Source organism: Micropterus dolomieu, linkage group LG11, assembly GCF_021292245.1.
Source record: "Micropterus dolomieu isolate WLL.071019.BEF.003 ecotype Adirondacks linkage group LG11, ASM2129224v1, whole genome shotgun sequence".
Lineage (NCBI taxonomy): Eukaryota > Metazoa > Chordata > Actinopteri > Centrarchiformes > Centrarchidae > Micropterus > Micropterus dolomieu.
The window spans coordinates 15,628,330-15,643,424 of record NC_060160.1 but is presented as its reverse complement, the minus strand read 5'-3'; the positions used below and the strand labels follow the sequence as shown (position 1 = coordinate 15,643,424).

The 15,095-nt window shown below is 41.3% G+C and overlaps 3 protein-coding genes across 6 annotated transcripts in view; 1 reads left to right on the top strand and 2 right to left on the bottom strand.

Annotated features, from left to right (window-relative positions):
• Positions 1-117: 117 nt before the first annotated feature.
• Positions 118-6,527, bottom strand: LOC123979065 (cleavage and polyadenylation specificity factor subunit 3). The gene is made up of 18 exons (XM_046062791.1): positions 6,350-6,527; positions 6,187-6,250; positions 5,653-5,750; positions 5,350-5,478; positions 5,093-5,270; positions 4,924-5,013; positions 4,683-4,833; positions 4,296-4,471; positions 4,058-4,216; positions 3,046-3,192; positions 2,796-2,948; positions 2,358-2,466; positions 2,129-2,227; positions 1,826-1,920; positions 1,376-1,463; positions 1,118-1,184; positions 929-1,025; positions 118-854 (listed from the first exon to the last, which is right to left on the bottom strand). Exons 1-18 carry the CDS (start codon positions 6,418-6,420, stop codon positions 753-755), a joined length of 2,073 nt encoding a protein of 690 aa, XP_045918747.1. The 5' UTR covers positions 6,421-6,527; the 3' UTR covers positions 118-752.
• Positions 6,528-6,583: 56 nt separating this feature from the next.
• Positions 6,584-11,568, top strand: itgb1bp1 (integrin beta 1 binding protein 1). Of its 2 annotated transcripts, none has more exons than XM_046062795.1 (7): positions 6,584-6,637; positions 8,532-8,647; positions 8,740-8,818; positions 8,898-9,028; positions 9,166-9,258; positions 9,638-9,787; positions 9,881-11,568. In XM_046062795.1, exons 2-7 carry the CDS (start codon positions 8,576-8,578, stop codon positions 9,950-9,952), a joined length of 597 nt encoding a protein of 198 aa, XP_045918751.1. In that variant the 5' UTR covers positions 6,584-6,637; positions 8,532-8,575; the 3' UTR covers positions 9,953-11,568. The 2 variants fall into 2 exon arrangements, with proteins under 2 accessions (XP_045918751.1, XP_045918750.1); XM_046062794.1 differs by lacking the exon at positions 6,584-6,637 and adding an exon at positions 6,766-6,901.
• Positions 11,223-15,095, bottom strand: part of asap2a (ArfGAP with SH3 domain, ankyrin repeat and PH domain 2a) — a 77,751-nt gene continuing 73,878 nt past the window's right edge. For all 3 annotated transcript variants that reach the window (XM_046062787.1, XM_046062788.1, XM_046062789.1), the window contains exons 27-28: positions 14,711-14,830; positions 11,223-13,197 (exon numbers count right to left, since the gene is read on the bottom strand). In XM_046062787.1, coding sequence (XP_045918743.1) covers positions 13,123-13,197; positions 14,711-14,830 — 195 coding nt within the window. In that variant the 3' untranslated portion in view covers positions 11,223-13,122. The remainder of the gene's footprint in view (positions 13,198-14,710; positions 14,831-15,095) is intronic.

Sequence of the window (15,095 nt, the reverse complement as noted above, 5' to 3'; positions counted from 1 at the left end):
TATTAAACTAATAAATGTCTTGTGAGAACAGTGAAACAAATGTTGCTTAAGTCTTTTGTTGGCACTACTGACACCAACAATACCCGATGATGATCCAACTCAATGATACAAGGCGCACATTTTTGAAAAAGTCTTGTTTCAAACATGTAATGAACACAAACATTTAGTGCATTTAGAAATTCCACAGGTCACACCACAGATAAAAAGTAAACAAATCTGTCATATCAGTGCACATTACTAACAAACTCTGGTCAAGTAAAACCTAAAGTGCATCTACACAAATACAGTAAACTTATTAAATATAATTAAAAGTGCTTGCATAACAAACAAAAAAAACAACAACAACACTAAAATCTATTAAAACAAAACCTTAATTATTCACTTTTCTTACTTGTTAGCTTTGTGGCCACAGGTCATAAACTTTCCTTCTTGTTCATTTAATTAGTAAAATGCCGATAGTCTTTCCATATTGCATTTACTCAATTACACCAAACCACACAGAGCAAGTGCCTAATGATTTGGATCTATAGAAGGATCAATCATCTGCATTTTGCTGATTTGTTTTGTCAAATGTATTTGGGATAAAATGAGCTAAAACACTGTGAATCCTGGTAGTGTAGAATTATGGACGTCAGAATACCAAACAGTTCTCAAACTGTTTGTCTTGAGAAATGTCTGACCATGAGAGACTGTCCCCCGTTTGTCTAACTTGTTATGAACGCGTCTGCAGACCTGCAGTCCAGTATGTCCTCTCAGATGGCCGGGTTGAGGGCGTCATAGAGCCGCTGCACCGCCAGCTCCACCATCTCTCTCAAGGAGTCGTCCTCCGTGCCTTCATCGTCGTAGCAAACCGACTGATCGGGGGAGAGGAAGTCAGTAAGAAAGATAAAAACAACTCTAACATATGTTGTTCTGTTCGGCTCCTCACCCTCGTTTCCAAGCAAATGTGAACCATCTTCCCATCTACCGTCACAGTGAAGTTTTTACCATCACGGAAATCCACACATTCCTCTCCAAACATGTCCCTAAACACAGAGAGAGATTACTACAACTAAAGACTGACTGAGGTACCGTTTCTGAGGACGTATACCCTGTTATAAACATGTTAGCCACTCACTGCAACATGACTCCTAGGCGGGTTTGGAAGACGTCCATGTCCATAAAAGAACTCTGGGTCTCCATGACTGTCAATAAAACAGAAAGTAAATCACACTAAACAAGAATTTATAAAAACAAAGACAATGGCAGTAACGAAACCCAGTAGTAAATGTGTTCAAGTCAAACATGAGTCATTTGTTGTAGGCTTCCTAGTTCATAAAGCATTCAAAACTAAAGATCTGGATAAACAACATACATAGCTGACAGGCAAACCGACCTTTCTGAGCCTTTGGGTTTGACTGCACTTCCAGCACTACAGTGGTGACAGCATCGGCATACATGTCGTTGAGAGGGTTAGCTATCCACTGAAACAGGAGATAAAGAGAAAAGGTGGTTGGGTGATCTGCAGCCATTAATAAAACACATCAGACCCAGCCGACCTCTGAGCTGCACGATATAAATTTCCTATATAAATCGTAAGACATGATAATAATAGGCCATTTTATTCATACTGTAAACCTGGGATCTGTAACCTGCTAGCCAAACACAAACTCATTTTTGAGAACAGATCTGTGTTTTGATAATGAGCTTAGATTTCACACAGCAGTTGCATAAAGTCACTCAGTGAACTAAAGTGACCATGAGCAAGAATTACAGCTCATGAAGTTACTACACAAATGGGTGTGATTAGACAGAAGTCTCTCCACGCATCAGGACCACCGCTTACCTCTAGCAGCACCATGCCGACCTCGTGGATCAGAGTGATAGTTTTAAAGATCTTCAAAGTGTTCTTCTCGGTTCCATCCAGCTCTTCCACATCGCCTGAGAGCAAAAAGACCGCCAGAGGCAGTGTGGTACGAGCACCAAATCAGTGTAAGTGAAGTCAAGAATGAATGAACCCAAAAAAACAAGAATACATTTGGAAAGGTTTGCACGAATACACATCAGACTGTAAAGGAATTGGTCACTCAGTGCACACACACACACACACACACACACACACACACACACACACACACAGCAGTCTTACCAGTGAGGTTCCTCAGATGGCAGACGAGTAGTGAGTAAGGTCCGGTGAAGGGGATAGCCTGGGACTGTTTCACAGTGCTCATGGCCAGCTCTGTGTACGCTGCAAAACAGACACATCAGGTCACTTCATGGTAAGGATCGTGAGACTGTTGTATTCTGATTCACCCTGGAGCAACAGAACAAATGTGTTAACATATATCTCTTTGGAGAACTAAAAAAAAAAAACTTACTAGAAAGGTCAGAGGGATTGAGGATGTGGTAGTTGAAGTTCTTCTTCACCAGTATGCCTGACACCCTCTGGCCCTGGACACACTTCTTATCAGCCAGAGAGCCCATCACCTGAGAGAAGGAGCCATGTTCAGTAACGTCTCTCCAGTTTCAGAGTAGATTTATGTGTTAAACATTTATAGCAGCTGTCGACCAATGTGGGTTTTTTAATGGCCGATGCCGATGTCAAAACAAAAAAAAGTAATGTATAATTCCATTATTCGTGCAGAGTACAATCTAATATACATGGCTATCTGAGCCAGTAATGTGTTGTTCAAGATGGATTTCCTATTAATTAATGAAAAAGAAAAATACATTGGGTTATGTTAGATCTCAGAACATGACTGGTGTTTAAGGGAGAGTGTGGTATAATTTTTTTTTAAAAAGTCAGTTTTATTGACCTTGGCCAGCTTCTCTCCTCTGAAGTTGAGGGTGACAGCTTCTGTGTTGCGAGGGTTGTGGACTTCAATGTGAACCTGGTCATTATCCTCATACTCCCTGATCAGTGCAGCCTTCAGACGAGCCATCTCATTCTGTTCCCCGTGGACCAGGATCTGAACATTACAGATTTTTATTTACAACTGATGTAACTGACAGGTACAGACGATTTCAGACACAAATAAATCAATTGATTTTTTTCCCCCCTCCTACCACGTGTGGTGGTTTGAGAGCCCTGATGAACTCGCTGGTCTGCTGGTAGTCAGTGTGGGCGGAGAAGGAGATGTAGTCCACTGACATCTTTAGCTGCAGCTTCTGTCCCGACATGGTGGTGATCTCCTCCGGCTCAGACATGATGTGCTGCAGGAGAGAACGCAACACATAATTTTAAACTGCCGTCGTTATATATTCACTGTTTCAATAGATGCATCCAATTTGAATTTAAACACACTTTTATCCAAGAAACCAGATGCATCTACGGTAGCCCTGAGAGGCAAGTGAGAAAAAGTTGTGGCGATCTATTGTACCGACGCCTGGTAGTGAAGTGTTACTACCAGACGCGGGTAAAAACAAAGGAAATTTATTTATTAAGACAGGACTATAATGGCACAAACATTTAGATTTTTTGTAATTTCATGACTATTCAAAAATTCAAAAATCATGACCAATCCCTATCGTGTTTAAGACTTAATAACAGCTGAAAAACGTTTTGCCAGGATGCCATGTTTCTAAGTGACTTTTTTTTATCTGTAAAAAGACGGGATTTTTTGTCAGAATCATTAGAAACATATCTGAAGCAATAATCTTTTCTTCCAGATGAGTTTTAATTTCTCCATACACTCTAAATACAAGATACGTATTATGTTATGTAACGTTACTGTCACGTCTTTCTTTTGGCTGGTAGTTTATCAGCGCGTCACCTGGAATAAAACATGAATACTTTTAGTCCTCTTTAAAACATGGGCCAGTGGTGCACTTCAGTCTCTTGTGGTTAAATGGAGTATTACAACAACAAACACAAAAAAACTATCCTGACAAAAGAAAACTTTTTTTTCACCTGGTCTTAAGTCATAAACACAGGAGAGAAAACAATTTAGATCAGACTTAGAAAATAGATCACCAGAACTTTTTTTCTCACTTGCCTCTCAGGGCTTCCGTATATATCACACTATTATTAACTCAAAATAACATTCACACTTTGTCTACCGTCCTGTTGGAGTCTGACCTTGGCCAGTGTGCCCTCTACACAGTATCCAGCGATAATGACTCCGTTCCTCTTATCAGTGCACCAGCTCTCAAAGAGCTCTCTGGAGAGCCCGCTCTGCATCATACCCGGAGACGCCATCACAACGCTGGGACCAATATCGTCAAAGTGATCCATGCTCTGGGAAGAACCGACACCACAGTTATAGATACTCAGAAGATATAACAGTGTGGGTATCTGTGCCTGCAGCGCTCTCTACCTTGAGGTTACTAATGTGCTTGAAGACAAAAGGATTGTTGATATTGATGGCCTTGCGGATCTTGTCGTTCATTGCGTTGACGTAGGTCTGGTACACGGCCATGCACTTCTTGGCCAGGGATGAAGCATAGTAGATGGGGATGTCATGGAGCTCTGGGTGGTTCTGCCAGTACTCATCTACAGGAGAACATGAAACACAATCTTACAGACTCCTCTGATACATGATATAATACAGACGCAACTGACAAAACTAATTTTTAGTGTAATACAATGCAGATATTAAGCATCTCATGATCAAAGGTGATAGCACAGAAGCAAAAAATGTTGATTTCAGAATAGCCTATTTAGAGACATAATCGAAATCAGGGAGTGACACACGACTTCTCACCCAGGATGAGCAGCAGTTCCTGGGCTCGTCCCAACGCGAACACTGGGATTAAACAGCGGCCTTCTCTGTTGACAATGTCATGGACTGTGTTACAGAACCGAGCTTCACGCTCCTCCCTCTTTTCATGGATGTGGGTGCCGTAGGTCGACTCCTGCAAAAAGAATGAACAGGATTCATCATGTTGTGGTCACCTGACAATGCATCAATTGTAGTGTTCAATGTGAATCATCTTTTGGCATACTATGATTAAGATGTCAGGTTTGACACTGGGGATCTCGGCAGCCATCAGATGCCTGTCTTCTTGTCGGGAGAAGTCTCCTGTGTACAGCAGCTTCGGAGGGGAAAAAGCAGACTTGTTAAGTAAACAACAGGACTCTCTGAAACAAACAAAAAAAAACAGTTGTCATTACCTTGACTCCAGCTATTTCGATCATGAACATGGCAGCTCCCAGCACATGACCAGCGTGGTAGCACCAGAACTTGATTCCGGCCACCTCCTTGACCTCGTGGAAGTTGATGGTCTCAATCTTATCCATGCTCTCCTCCAGGTCTGTCTCAGTGTACAGCATGTCATCTGCAGAAATGTTGCTGCAATAAATCAAGGACACAATTATTCATTTGGAAGATAATCTGTTGTTGCATAATGACGAATGGCCCCAGCTCCTACCTGACTTTGACGTAGTCTGACAGTAGCCAGCGGTAGATGGCTTTAGTGGCGTGGGTCATGAAGGTCCTGCCTTTAAAGCTGGTCTTCTGGAGGAACCAGGGGAGAGCTCCACAGTGATCCAAGTGGAAACTGGAGAGAGGAAATATGCATCAACATCAAATGGCATTCTTAGTCAGTCTTTAGTTATGTTTTAAAATACAATCAGAAGAACATGCCCTAGTAAGGAAAATACAGATGCGTTTAAGCATGTGCAAATAAAAAAATACACAGCAATACATTTAAAAGAGAGGAGGGAAGACTCACTGGCTGATGAGAAGCAGGTCTATCTCAGCTGGGTCGATCAAGTCTATATAGGGGAGAGCGTCCATTCCCTCCAAGCCAGGGTGGATACCACAGTCCAGCTGCCAAACACAAATATGACTTTCAAAAACAAACCACCGCACACTGAAATGACTTTACTAAATTTACTGTGAACAACGCATTTCGCATATGGCTTCTAAAGGTTCATACAGTCTCAACAAATATGACTTTATTTCACTCAGAACCAATACTGATTTCCAGGGAGGCCTGGGCACATAGAAAAAAACACATGACACAATAAAACAAAAATAATTCAAAAATATCAAATAATAACGACAAATGTGTAAACATATAACTATTTGTACTCTTTTAGCTGTGGTTCCTTAACTTAACTGAATAATACTTGCAGATATGTTAATAGGTTAAGATATATTGTTAGCAATTTTACTTGAGATAATAGAGACACATACACATTTTGTCTATTTTTAAGTCGCATAGCTACAACTTAATACTGAATCATGGAGTCAACATATTTACCATAATTTTCCTTCCTTTGAACTCCAAGATGATGCATGACCTCCCCACTTCCTGACCAGCACCCCTGTTGTTACATGAGGGGGGGGGAGCATTTAAGCTAACGGTACATTTATTGGGTTGTTATTAACCTTTATTCATAAAAAAAAATTACAAATGAACTCACAGTGGACGGATTAGGAGCTGGTCGCTTTCCTCTGCGGGAATAATCACCTCTACTTTGCGTTTTGTCGCCATATGCGGTCAATTTTACAGGCCAATTTCAAAATTGAAATAACTCAAACCTGTGTTTCTGTGTTTGCAGGTTGAATGAGAGGGGGCGGCCTCGCGGAACGTCACACTTCCGGTGTTGTTGCAAAATACCACCGAGAGGAACCAAAAGCGTTGGCAAAGGTTCCCGAGACATGTGTTTTTGCGGCAACGAATTCAAAAAAACAACTAAACGTTACAAGGGGTACGTAAATTATTTATTCATATATATATATATATATATATTTTTTTTTTTTTAAATCAAGCATTATACACACGTAATAATATATATTATCCATAGACCTTACGGGGCAACTTTCAGCTTCAGAGATACTTTTTCGTACTTCGTTGCGTCCCCTTTAAGCGGTGTTGGGTGTGGGCTGTGAAACTCAAACAGAAGCTAAACAGAAAGCGTCTTTGGAGAATATTTACTCTAAACGGTACATTGAGCCGGTTACGGTACAAACAGGTAACGTTATGTTTGCAGCTAACTCTGTTGAATACACGTGCAAGTCTTAGCTTTTCAACTTCAGTATGAAAATAAATGCGGTGGGGGACATTTAAGGTGGAGCAGGATGAGTTCATCTAAACATTTGCTTTTCTGTTAGGATGTATCGTTACAGTGTAACTTGTGCACAACGAGTTTCCTGCTGAGCGTGTGGGTTGGCAAGTTGGATAAAGTTCTTGTCCAACCTGTTGATTCTGGTGGATCACTTGTGTCGTGGGGGCTCGGTTTTAAAATATGGTATGCTCTCCCACCCTCACCCTCCGACTCCATCACAAAGACCTGCTGGGCTGTTTGCTCTGACATGGTGGAGGTAGAAGATATTTATACAGTAGCAGGTGTAACAGATAAATTGGTTTCCTTTACGACTTTATCAACAGGTATATTTTACAAACTGCAGCTCTGGCAGTCTTTTGTCAGAGCCAATATTATAAACACCTCAAATGTAGTATTTATTACAGTGCTATATTGGCATAGTATTGTTTTGATGCTCTCTAACTCAGCACTGAATGGGACAACAAAATGAAAGTATGGCAAATTGAAAGTGAACTTTTTGTTTTTGGAGTCAATTTATGCTCAATGTTTACAATGTATCTGTATTGTGAGGACAGTGCTGTTTTTGAAATATTGGCATCAATATTGTTTGGCCTTGAAAACTAAGTTGATGTGCCTTTTAAAGGTAAAGATAAATTGTGACTTGAGGTACTTTTATTGTCACATACAGGGTTGTTGGACTGGGGGAGGAAGGGGACTGAGTATACAGGGCCTTCATGTGAGGAGGGCCCACAAAGAAACTAAAATGAATAGTTGTGGATGTGGGGAGGGGCCCATAGAGAATGCACAGGACCCAGATTTTTGTGTGACGCCCCTGGTCACATGCACATACATGAAATTCATTCTCTGCATTTAACCCATCCCTCAAGGGAGCAGTGGGCAGCCACTGCGCAGCGCCCGGGGACTAACTCCAGATCTGTGCCAGTGTCACTGGTCAATGGCACTGACTGGAGAACCTGAAATGTTTTTGATGATGGAGGAAACCAGAGCAGACATGGGGAGAACATGCAATGCCGCACAGAAAGGCCCAGGATGACCAGGGTTTTACCATATTTAGGAGGCATTACAGGGTAGATTAGCTTTCTCATGTCCACTCTGAGCTGGGAAAAACTTTACTACTGTAATGAACTGCTAAACAAACTAACTTTCTCTGTGGGACTTTAAAGTTCTAATAGGATTTTTTTGTGTGTGTGTGTGTGTGTGTGTGTGTGTGTGTGTGTGTGTGTGCGCGCTTTGTGTTACTACTAATTGTCTTGTGTTTGTTCTTAGGTCACTCGTGCAAAAGAGATTTTGATCTTTACAAGACTTCCTGAATAAATTAAAGCTGAACTAACTGACTAACCAACACTCTTATAATGTGAACGGCTGTGCAGCTGTCATAGTAACAGTTGAATCATGCAAAGGATAGCTAAAGGATTATTATGTTCCTGAAGGTCCACACTCTTGGACAACGATATGTTCTGCCTTCAATTATTCATCATCTGTGTTGACACTTGAGAAGGCAGTCCTGTGTTTCATGCTGTGGTACATGGTGATTCAGGCTGGTGAGGCCGGAGATGCCTGATGTGGTCGTCATGTTGAAGGATGTTCCGGAAAGTCAAGAAGCGCCACAGCAGCAGCAGCTCGCAGAGCAGTGAGATCAGCACCAAAAGCAAAGTACGAGGACGCACACATAAATGTTATGACAGAGGCACTTTCTCGCTTGTTGAATTCAGCCAACACCCTCTTGCGGTTCCGTCTCTTTTTAGTCTGTGGACTCCAGTTTGGGAGGGCTTTCCAGGTCGAGCACTGTCGCCAGTCTTGACACAGACTCCACCAAGAGCTCAGGTCAGTCTGTCTTTCCTCTTCTCCTTCCGTTCCTCCCCTTTTCCTTTTTAACTGATTATGTGGTGTACGCCCTCCGTAGGTAACAGCACGTCAGAAACATGTGCTGAGTTCCGGGTAAAGTATGTGGGAGCCATTGAGAAGTTACAGTTTGACATGAGCAAGACCCTCCAGGAGCCCCTGGACCTCATAAACTACATTGATGCTGCTCAGGTAAGAAGCTAAGGAAAGATACGGGCATTCATCAAGCAGTGATGGTTGCTTTGCCCATCACTCCAGGCTAATAGAATTCAATATCACGGTCGATATCATGGAGAAGATGCTGTAAATATTCTGCTCCTTCTTCACAGCAAGATGGAAAGCTGCCCTTCGTGCCTGGAGACGAAGAGATGATTTTGGGAGTGTCGAAGCATGGCGTCAAAGTGGCCTCTCTGGACCAGTGTGTGAGTAGAAAAGCAATAGAAATGAGATATACTGTACTTCAGATTGAATGGTCATTGATTAGACTCTGTGGTGTCGCTGGGTCATCAATACAGCCAAACAGCATGGTTATGAATTCAGTATCAATTTATATTTTTGACATGGTGCTGCGCAAAGCTGTTCAGCAATTCCCCTGAAATTTCCTGATGTTGCATCCACATTACCCATTTTATCTGAACTGATGCAGTATGAGCTGAATCTGTGGCGCAGCGCTACACTAATGTGATCGATTCGTGATGATTTACATTTCCTAACCGCCCAATACAAATGACAAAATGTATGCTTGAACTAATGAGTTAGTAATTATTAATTAAAGTCCACTTTAATTGTACCTCTGGCCAGGATGTGCTGCACCGCCACCCTCTGTACCTGATAGTGCGTATGCTGTGTTACGACGACGGCCTGGGCGCAGGGAAGAATCTCCTGGCTCTCAAAACCACTGACGCAAAGCAAGAGGAGTGCAGCATCTGGGTGTACCAGTGCAGCAGCTCAGTGAGTGTGACAAAGTATAAAATGAAGCAGTTTGCCTGATTTGGGGTAGTAAAAATGTCAATAAAAGCAGTTTTTAATCATCTGTCTGAACAGGAGCAGGCTCAGTCCATCTGCAAGGTGCTGTCGTCTTCTTTTGACTGCGCTCTGATATCAGGCAAGTCCTGAGGCCAGAGGGATGGGACGGGTGCGGAGGTCGGTCTAGAAGAGAATTTAAACAACTGCAAAACCAGCAACAGCAAACCAGGAGACAACCATGGCCAAAAAATGCAACCATTTCCCTTTGTTTTCTCCAACTTTGCTTTAAGAGAAATTAACTGGAGGTCAAATCCTCTCTGTTTTCAGTTTGCGGGAAAACATGATTTAGATTCCCAGTTTGATTCCTAGTAACACCTCCCTCCATCATCAGTTAAGACAGGACTGCTGTGAATTTGAATCATATCCTTGGAATTTGTTTCCTTTACCTCAGACGGTCCTTTGACCTTTCACATAAAGTGTTCAGAAAGCTCAGAAAAAAAGGGAAATGGTTGCATTAAAAAAAAAAAAACAAGCATTGCAGCCTGCCATTTCAGTGAATCACATTTAAATGTAAATGATGGTACAAAATGGTACATTTTATCTTAGCTGAGTCAGCATGTGGTAATTCATGGGAGGCATTCATCAGTGTTGAAATGAGATGGTACATAGATTTGACAACATGAACATGCCTCAGTTCTGTGGAAACCACTCCGATCCCTTTTTAAGTTTAGATATCCCTTTGTGTGTTTTTCTGAGACAAACAGTATTGGTACAATAGCAGTCATTTCTTGACTAGAAGGTACATTATACAAAGAGGCTTTAACTGTGGCCCGCATCCAATATTTCGCCATGTGAGTGTTAATTTTTTCTTAATTTGTGGAATTTACTCATTTTAATGACTGTTGTAGCATAGTCATTTTAAATTTTACTGGTACTAAAAGCTTGATGTGTTTTTGGATTTACTGAGTCCTTGTTTTATTCAAAATACATTAAATCCATTAGACTTACTGAAACCACGTAAATCCTGAAACTTGACTTCACCCTGGCCTCCCTTGTCAGCATGGTCCGGGTTAAGATTGGGTTGAAAATGTGTTTGACGATGAGGAAATGAAATAATTTGATCTGGTGCAGTATAAGGAGTGGAAGGTTTTTATGTTTTTGAATATTATTTTACTGATTAAATGTCATTTTTCTTTTTCCTTTTTAGCATCATCTTTACTTTTGAGTGGCTTTGACATTTTGTATCTGTTAACTATGAATTGTTGATAATATTGCTTTACCAAAACATCACATTATAACAGAGTGTTTTTACACTGCAGTGAATTCTTACATTTGGATGCAGACATGCTGAAATATTCCCCATCAAAGGACTTAAGACCATAAAACAATTAATACTGTAAAGAAACAGACTAAAGCCTTGCATGATTTCATATTTTATTATTCCAGTTTCATTTTCCCATTTGCTTGCACAATAGAGTTGATCCACAGACAGTTAATGAGAATGAATTAAGTTTATTTTCCCATTTGTGTGAGTGTGTGTGAGTGTCTGTATTTGTGTTTTCAGCACACACAGGTCCAGCTGAGGTCGTATTTGTAACTCCTCACCACCACAGCGCATTAAGACATTTACTGCCCAGGTTAACTCTGCTTTTTAAATTTTTTTTTTACACTTAAATATCAACAAAAAACAAATCTATTTACACAAATAGATTATTAAATCTTCCTGTTTCCAGTGAGTTAATATTAAACATGAAGTGTATCAGTTACGAGCACATGCTTCTCTTGTCATTCACAAATCAATGGAAGGCTCTGGTTTCAGTTTAAATGTCTAAATAACATTATGAACAAAAAACAAAGTTGCTCTGCAACCAAAAATGAAGTTAATTACATTGAATGTTTTATATTTATTTCAAACCACTACTGATAAACATCTTTCTACATTCTAGGACCCCAGAGATGAGAGGCTTAAGCTGTAGGAAGGATATTCCTTTCTCTCCTGGCTGTATAGACAGTGTCACAGAGAGACGGTTTCAGCTCAGTTGTCAATAAAAAGCAGCCTGTCTGAGTGCTTTCAAAGGCAAGAGGAAGCAACAAAAGTCAGAGAGCTAACTCTCACTTAAAAAAAAAAAAAAAAAAAAACTTTCCACTTTGATATTCTTTCATTCTGAGCTTATTCCATACAGATGAGACGCGGACACACACACGCACTTCCTATTCCTCTAATAAGGCAGATGACAGGCGAAGACGGCCTGAGGTGTCAGACCCGAACTACTGGCTGCTGCAGCTCCAGTCAGTCTCATCATTTCACCTAAAACAGTACAGGGGGAAGAACTGGAGTTTGCTGTTCAGTAGGCCTACTATCCTCCATGAAATAACACAGGGGGTGGGGGTGTGTGTGTGTGTGTGTGTGTGTGTGTGTGTGTGTGTGTGTGTGTGTGTGTGTGTGTGTGTGTGTGTGTGTGTGTGAGAAAGCACTGGTAGAAGGTGGATGCAGCTCTGTTAGTCTTCACACGTGTGAGAAAGTGATGTCTCCCAGGTGTGATGGGATGGAGGCTATTTTTTACATTAGTTTTGCATCCCCATCTTGCCACAACAGTCTTTGACACAGGGGGGAGACAGGGAAGCGCTCCCTTGGGCTTCTAGCATATTCCGGCGTTAATGTAGCACCATTAGGAAAAACCTCCACACTGGAGGCCTAACTACAGAGTTGCAAAAGTCGCACCTTTAAGCAGGTAGGTATTTAGAATCGCTCATGCACAGAGGTGGAATGAAAGCATGTTGACTACGTTCACATTTACAGTTAAGATAAAATACCTTGCTGTAGTCTTCTCAGTACTATTGCTTTCAGGACTGTATAACGCGGACTGAAAGCGGATGAAGTTAATACTGTACATATAACCTTCATTATGTCACATGTGGTCTCATGTTGTAACAAGGATAAAGACAAGGAAAGTGCATTTATTGCCAGAGGTCATTCACTACAATCATCGTTTTTAAATCTAAAGAGTCTTTGTCGGAAACATTAACAGCAAGCATTAAAACACACAACAGACAGTCACATTAGTCTTCACAGGGAGCGATACCGAGACTCTGTGGCGCAAGTCTATCACAGCTGCCATGATGACACCCGCGCAAAGTTGCAGCCGGGTCGATGATACAGCAGTGACACTTAAACAAGGTCGCCGGTGATGCCAGCAAAAATGATGATGGTAATGATGACCACAAACACCGGGACGGTGGTGGAGGTCAGATGGACAGAGACGGGTGAAGGAGGGGAAGCTGCGTACTGTGAGGCTCCCTGAGACCCAGACAGCGGCCGGTCAGTCAACAATGAAGTGTACAAATGTAACAGGGAAGGCTCCTCTTCTTATCGGATCGCCTTCGATGTGGCCCAGCTGCAAACACAGAAAGACAGACACAAAGTCAGAGGATGATAAAATAATATTTTCAGAGCATAATTTCACTAAAAAACTCAATAATTTGACTGATTTTAACAAAGGAAGTCACCTAGAACACAAACACAACACTAAAAACACAACCAAACACTAGGGCAGGGTTATATAAGTGGATTTTATCCTGAATCACTATTGAAAAATTCAATATTGATTCCTAAAATCACAAGATCGATCTGCCATTTCTCAATGAATGTGTACATTTGCACCGATTATTATGTGTAAAATGTCTTCATAGTGGAAATTAAGTTATTACTACATATAAATTAATATACATTTTTTAGGTCCCAAAGTAACGGATATCATAGCTCTTTATGTGTGGTGGGATAAAATCTTTAAAAAAAATTTAAATTCCATTTAATTTGTATTTTAAGTCTGGATAAAATCTGAAAACTGCTTTTATATTTTTGAAATATTATTATTTTTTATTTGATTTTAATCTTGAAAACCAAACCGAAATGGAATCAAATCGGGGTCAGTTCCAACATCCAGCCCTGCTAAACACCACCTAATGGAGCACACAGAGTGAACTATGAGAGGCTAAAACACAATAAACATCTAAAAACAATACTGAAAAATTACATTCCTACATTATATTACCTTGAGCGATAAAGAAGACAGTACTTATTATGTCCATTTAAGTCATTTTAAAGTCTCCTATACCTGAAAATAAAAAAAGCTAGGACATGTTTCTGATCCAACAATGTATAGACGAGGCTAAAAAGTGAAACATGACAAGCCGTTGAGGAAATAAATACAGAATAAGATACAGTCTGAGCTGAAACCACAGACGTCTCTGTACAAACAAATTCAAACGGATTCTTCAAAACAACAAAACATCTGTCATTTATTTTACTTCTCTTACAAAATGCAGTCATACTCAGAAATGAAAAACGAAACTCGGTAGCTTGAGTCATATAATAGGACTGAATTCCAACGAAGAGACCAATTTAACTTCCAACTAAAGCCCCACAGAGACACAGCAGAACACTTCACTCCCTCTTTGTGCTGTCTCATTACTGTGCTTTCATTTTGATATTTCAGACACACAAAAGAGCGATAACGCCGCTGAATGCAGGACAGAGATGAAGCATGGCGAGCGGACCTCAGGGGACCTTTAGGGTCCATGCGGGGACACGGAGAGAGAAAGTGACTAAATACGGTCATGTCTGCAGAGGCGGCTCAGAGGAAAACAAGTTGCAGCTGGTTGATTTTCACACAAAGGGGCTCCACAGAGGAAGCAACAGCAGGCGGAGGAGGGGGAATATCAGCCAGAGTGAGGTCATGGCTTTTTTGCTTCAGCCACCATGGTTACCGAGTGTGCCGACTTCCACATGGTGAAAATGGGACCAGAGTGGGAAATCAGCTGGACTGGGAGCGCTTTTTGCTTTAATTTGAGAACATAGAGTATCCACACACACTAAAACACTGAATTTGCAGCGCCCGAGATACTGACCCACCACTCCTGGTCCTCCTCTCCATCCACCACGATCACCTCACCCTCAGAGAAGGTCAGCTCATCTGGGTTGTCGGCGATGCAGTTGTAGATGGCTTTCACTCGCTTCGGTCGCTGCTTCTGAGAGACAGAACAAAGCACATAAAGGCGCTTGCTCAAGATTGTTCAGAACAGAAGGAAACTGCAGTGTGGCGGATGCGGCATCACAGTCATATTGCATGGTTTTTGTTTATTGTATTCAGTTGGGTTTGTTTTATTGGGAACTAGAAGAAAAGAAGAGTAGATGAACTCTTCACTGTACTGTGTACATTACAGGACAAAGCTCCTCAGGACGACTATGTATGGTGTGTTCTGGTAGTGTTACTTTTTTTTGGGGGGGGGGGGG